At 40.4% G+C, this 5782-nt stretch overlaps 1 protein-coding gene across 1 annotated transcript; it reads left to right on the top strand.

The window, feature by feature from the left end:
* The first annotated feature begins 272 nt into the window (after positions 1-272).
* LOC100135136 (phospholipase A2 inhibitor subunit gamma B) lies at positions 273-4900 on the top strand. Its single transcript, XM_004916401.2, has 5 exons — positions 273-355; positions 1822-1932; positions 2721-2879; positions 3573-3704; positions 4051-4900. Exons 1-5 carry the CDS (start codon positions 304-306, stop codon positions 4458-4460), a joined length of 864 nt encoding a protein of 287 aa, XP_004916458.2. The 5' UTR covers positions 273-303; the 3' UTR covers positions 4461-4900.
* Positions 4901-5782: the final 882 nt, after the last annotated feature.

The following is a 5782-nucleotide window of genomic DNA, read 5'->3' as shown; positions in this document are numbered from 1 at the left end:
TTATAATTCAATTTCCTTTGATTTGAGGATATGGTTATTTTTGGTGTTACAATCCCAGTGAAGTGAGAGTGAAACAGCCATCAGATAAGGTGCCGGTACAATGGTTTCAAACACTGGTCCCTAAAGTGATTTTTTTGCTGTTTGTTTGAGATTTCCCCGTGCCAATATGGGACTCATATTACTCCCTGTTATACTGTCCCCTCCCTATTAGAAATCAAGTGGATAAATAGAAGGTTCCCAGACTTGGGTTTATCCTTTATTCTCTTATCGGAGTCATTACTGAGCCTAAGAGCCTCGCTGGAAATGAGCAGCACCCTGGCACCCGTCTGCATCCTCTTAGCCTTTGTGGCAGCTGGTAAGGAAAACCCATAGATTCATCTCATGTTACAGATTATATAGGTTTCCTAAATCTAATAATTCATTTCCCATGTAATAATGATAAGCTAAGACGTGCACAAGGAGGCAGGTCCCTTCCCATACATTCATGTTAAAGCTGTTGAACAGTTTGGGTGTGTGTCCCAGGTGTGTAACAACAGGGCCATCAATGTCATCAGCTTTTGGCTTTTAGCCCATGTCCCACCATTGCCTTATGGTGGCCTTTTGTCCTTTTTGGAGGATCTGTATTCATTAAGTGCACTAAGGGAGAATGAAGTACATAGACCTATGATTTTCCCTTGAATCCAATATGTATTTGCGAATGCTGTATTCAAGAGAGGCACGAGGGCAAAGGCATTTAGGTGACCCCTTAACCCCCCCCAACATATGTGTTATTCAGACATGCAAGTTAGAGAGCACTTGGGGGGGGGCATAGGGTGCACAGGAGCCCCGTACCTAATGCCTGTTGTATGGCAGTGGTTAGGATGGGGTTGCCTTGTACCCACTGGTACTGTGTCTTGTACCCCAAAGCGCAGGATGCTAGTGTGTACTGAATAAACACTATTTAAACCCCTAGTGCTCTAACAATTGCGTTGGGGTATTATTAAATGTTCTTATTAAACACCGCCCCCTAAGTGCCTCCAGCTTCTTCAGAATTAAGAATTAAAAACAAAAAAATGACAAAACAAATCACAAAGGGATTCCCCTGTACTAAGCACAATTCAGCAGGAACAGCCCCCTAAGTTTGCTCATAGCCTTTACAGAGAGATACCATAAAACTATGGCAGCATAGGGATTCCCCTGTACTAAGCACAATTCAGCAGGAACAGCCCCCTAAGTTTGCTCATAGCCTTTACAGAGAGATACCATAAAACTATGGCAGCATAGGGATTCCCCTGTACTAAGCACAATTCAGCAGGAACAGCCCCCTAAGTTTGCTCATAGCCTGTACAGAGAGATACCATAAAACTATGGCAGCATAGGGGTTCCCCAGTACTAAGCACAATTCAGCAGGAACAGCCCCCTAAGTTTGCTCATAGCCTGTACAGAGAGATACCATAACACTATGGCAGCATAGGGATTCCCCTGTACTAAGCACAATTCAGCAGGAACAGCCCCCTAAGTTTGCTCATAGCCTGTACAGAGATAAACCATAAAACTATGGCACATAGGGATTCCCCTGTACTAAGCACAATTCAGCAGGAACAGCCACCTAAGTTTGCTCATAGCCTGTACAGAGAGATACCATAAAACTATGGCACATAGGGATTCCCCTGTACTAAGCACAATTCAGCAGGAACAGCCCCCTAAGTTTGCTCATAGCCTGTACAGAGAGATACCATAGAACAAAATTTAGAAAATGTCTTCTAATGTCCATTCTTCAGGAGACTTCAGAACAGCTCTTTAGTTGACCTCAAGTTTCAAAAATAAAATCTCCTCTTTTAGGTTATTGTCTGTCTTGCACAAATTGTGTGAATAAGGATGGAACAACCTGCTCTGGCGACGCTGTGACCTGTCCAGCTGATCAAGTCTGCGCAGCTCTGCTCAGTTCCAAAAGTAGGTTTCTTATTTTTTAAAAATAAAAATCTATATAGATAGATATATATCTAGGAAAACTATATATTGTATTTTTTATTTTTGGTAAAACCAAAGGTTTCTGGACTACAGATCCCAGATCAATTTAAAGGGGATGTAAACCCAACCATAACGCTGTCCCACTGCGCCCCCTAGTTTTGCTATAGAAGTTGTTGAAAAACATCATTATAGATGCAAGAAAATTCTCCAATGAGAATTCTACTGAACAAAAATCTGATTATAAATGCAAGAGAAGTGACCAATGAGAATGCTGATTCCCAGCACTGTGTCAGGCCCCTTGCTGGTACCTTACATATAGAGATAATGATGGCATTTTCCCGTCATTATATGGCACAGGAATCAGACATGGGGATAAAGGGACAGACTTTTTCAGTGCTGGGAAACTGTGCTTATTGCTCCCAACTCCAATTGCAGGAACAGAGAACAGGGAGCCGGATTTACTCACATCAGCTGGGATTCTCATTGGGGGATTTCGTGCATTTTAATGGGGGAAAGTTTTATTGTGCAATATTGCTTTAAGAATCCAACCCTGATGTTGCTGGACTACAGTCCAGCAACAGCTGAGTAACGTTTGGTTGAGCCGCGCTGTGCAGCAGGGTTTACAAGTAAATGAGACCAACTCTAAACAGAAGCAGTTTGTTGTGCTTTTCTTGCCTATAGAAGTTTAACTGTGTTGCAATTTATGCTGATTGTAGGATTAACATTTTGTGATGGCAGCCCAGGTTAATAAAAGCTATTTTTGCATTTAGTTACAGCTGGAAAGAATGACATTAAAGAGTTTGCAAGTTTCTGTGCACCAAAACAAGAATGCGATGTATCTGGGAGTATAAGTTTTCCCCCATCTTCCAAGAAGATATTCGCCTCATCCTGCTGCTCCACGGACAAGTGCACTCCGGCTACACCCACACGTAGGTACCATTACATATTACTTATATAGCCCTTCCCTATGTAGCACTGAGGAGCAGCTCTGTTGTGTGAGTGCAACTGGTTTTGTTAATCTCTTTGTAAGTATTGGCTAAAATTAGAGATGTGGTGGCCCCAATATAAACATGATGCACAGAAGAGCCCTACATGCCCCAGTCTGACAGCTTATCAGCCTAAAAATGCTTATAGCAAATGAAGATACTTCTTCGATGGCTGAAATAAGTACAAGTGTGGGACCTTTTATTCAGAATGCTCAGAACCTGGGGGTTTCCAGATAAGTGGTCTTTCTGTAATTTGGTGCTCCATACCTTAAACATTTAATTAAAATGGATCCCATGGAAGATGGCCTTCCAATAATTTGGAGCTTTTTGGATATCGGGTTTATGGTTTATGTGTCTTGGCCTATATAGATCTGGAAACCGTGCGGGGTTCTAGGCACGTACCTCTTCTGTCTGCCTACCCCTAGCCCGGGTCCTCTTCCACCCACTGCCCATTTGCCACTTTTCTCACCCCCCCACTTGTCATCCCCTTGGGGGGACATGGTGGTTGGACGCTTGGCCCAGAACTGCATGTTTTCTTTTTTAAACCAGCAGCAGATCTGTTGTGGCCCTATGGCTGGATTGATTGTTGGACAAAAAAAGAAATATGTCAAAAATTCTCTCTCTTTCTTTTAACAGTACCAGATAATAAGGACCAACCCAATGGAGTGACTTGTCCAACCTGCATCTCTGATTCTAGCAAATGTATTGATGAAGGAAATATGCAGTGCACTGGGAGTGAAGACATGTGCTTTGCTGGAAAAACAACAGGTACAACTGTATTCACCTTACTTATTGGCTCCTCAATACATAGGGTTACACCCTGCACTATAGTCCATTAGTTATGTCACTGATTGTCTGATTTTAGCATTAGTAAAAGATGGCACCACTCCCTGTGTATTTGGAACAAAAACGTGTAGGGTTGGTCATTCACTAAACCTCTACCTCTAAATATCACATTTTTTGAAATAAACTCCAAATCTTTCCACACAATCATTTAGGAGTCACCTTGCTATTATCTTTACAATGCACCTGGTTTCTACAGATTATGATCACACACAGGGACTATAATTTCAATGAATGTATATAAATATATATATATATATATTCCCTGCAGAAACATCCAGCCCTGTAGAGGTCCGTGGATGTGCATCTAAAAGTGCCTGCGATATTGCCAGCAAGAGCCAAGAATCCATCTTTAAACACCTGAATATCACAGCAAACTCTCCGTGCACCAGTGGATCTACCAAAGAAGTCACTGGAGAAACCAACAAAGCAACTACTGAAGCCACCAAAGGAACCATTAATGAAGTAACCAACAAAGCCACTACTAAAGACACCAAAGAAGCCATTAATGAAGTAACCAACAAAGCCACTACTAAAGACACCAAAGAAGCCATTAATGAAGTAACCAACAAAGCCACTACTGTAACCACCAATGGAGCCTTCCAGCATCATCAAGAATTCCTTCTCCCAGTAGCTATTGCTTCTGCACTAATTACATTCATGTTTTTTAGGATAAAATAATTCCTGATTTAAAAGGGCTTGTTTATTTTGCCCGAGAGCAGTATGTAATATTACTATATAAGTAGTATATTTGTATCTGAAAAAGTATAGTCATTTTTTGGTGTTCATATAAGGTAGCTATTATGTTTAATTACTGATAAAACACTCAAGACACTTAGAAACAACAGATTTACCCTTTGTCAGGAAGGTTTATTTAGATTTACTGGGTTGCTGGGTTATATAAAATGGGTTATTTTGTGACAATCGCTTACAATCTAATCTAACACAGTTACTATATTTTTTAATGGCACGCTGAAATATTCTAATGGTTAAACACAAAATATTAACCTGTGGAAAGGGAAGTAATAATCTGTACTTAGCAATCAGATTGCTTCATGACTTATTTATTTAAGTTAAATATAAATTAAATAAATTATTGGATAAAAATTACCTTACTGCTATGTTGTGCTCTGTTATTATTGTACCTTGATATAAGATATAGAAACACAGCTATATTGTCTAAAGTCTATGAAAGATGGGCCACTTTATCACCCACAGGAAGTCGCCTCTGCTACAAGTAATACATTTCTCGGAAATACCTACCCACCTACATTCATTTAAAGGGGATGTAAACCCAACCATAACGCTGTCCCACTGCGCCCCCTAGTTTTGCTATAGAAGTTGCTGAAAAACATAATTATAGAAGCAAGGAAATTCCCCAATGAGAATTCTACTGAGCAACAATCTGATTGTAAGTGCAAGAGAAGTGACCAATGAGAATGCTGATTCCCAGCACTGTGTCAGGCCCCTTGCTGGTACCTTACATATAGAGATAATGATGGCATTTTTCCCGTCATTATATGGCACAGGAATCAGACATGGGGATAAAGGGACAGACTTGTTCAGTGCTGGGAAACTGTGCTTATTGCTCCCAACTCCAATTGCAGGAACAGAGAACAGGGAGCCGGATTTACTCACATCAGCTGGGATTCTCATTGGGGGATTTCTTGCATTTTAATGGGGATTTGGGGGAAAGTTTTATTGTGCAATATTGCTTTAAGAATACAACCCTGATGTTGCTGGACTATAGCTCCCAGCATGCCTCACCCTTCATTATATGTTACATTATTCTGGGATTAAATAAACCCAATAGGGTTTTTTTTGCCACCATTATAGATTTATAGAGCTAAATTCCAATCAAGTATACTATACTGTTATTATTATTACAGAGAAAAGGAAATCACATTTAAAAATTAAATTTATATGTATTAAACAAGGTCTATGGGACATGGCCTTCCCGTACTTTGGAACTTTTTGGATTACCGGTTTTCAGATAACAGATT

This window comes from Xenopus tropicalis, chromosome 7 (assembly GCF_000004195.4).
Source record: "Xenopus tropicalis strain Nigerian chromosome 7, UCB_Xtro_10.0, whole genome shotgun sequence".
NCBI lineage: Eukaryota > Metazoa > Chordata > Amphibia > Anura > Pipidae > Xenopus > Xenopus tropicalis.
The sequence above is the reverse complement of the archived record's forward strand: the minus strand, read 5'-3'. Positions and strand labels throughout refer to the sequence as shown.

Excerpts from the sequence above, each read along its gene's own strand:
- LOC100135136 (XM_004916401.2), top strand. The coding sequence starts at position 304 with ATGAGCAGCACCCTGGCACCCGTCTGCATCCTCTTAGCCTTTGTGGCA. Across the intron at positions 2,880-3,572 it reads CACTCCGGCTACACCCACAC|TACCAGATAATAAGGACCAA; the intron begins GTAGGTACCATT and ends TTCTTTTAACAG. Across the intron at positions 3,705-4,050 it reads CTTTGCTGGAAAAACAACAG|AAACATCCAGCCCTGTAGAG; the intron begins GTACAACTGTAT and ends TATTCCCTGCAG.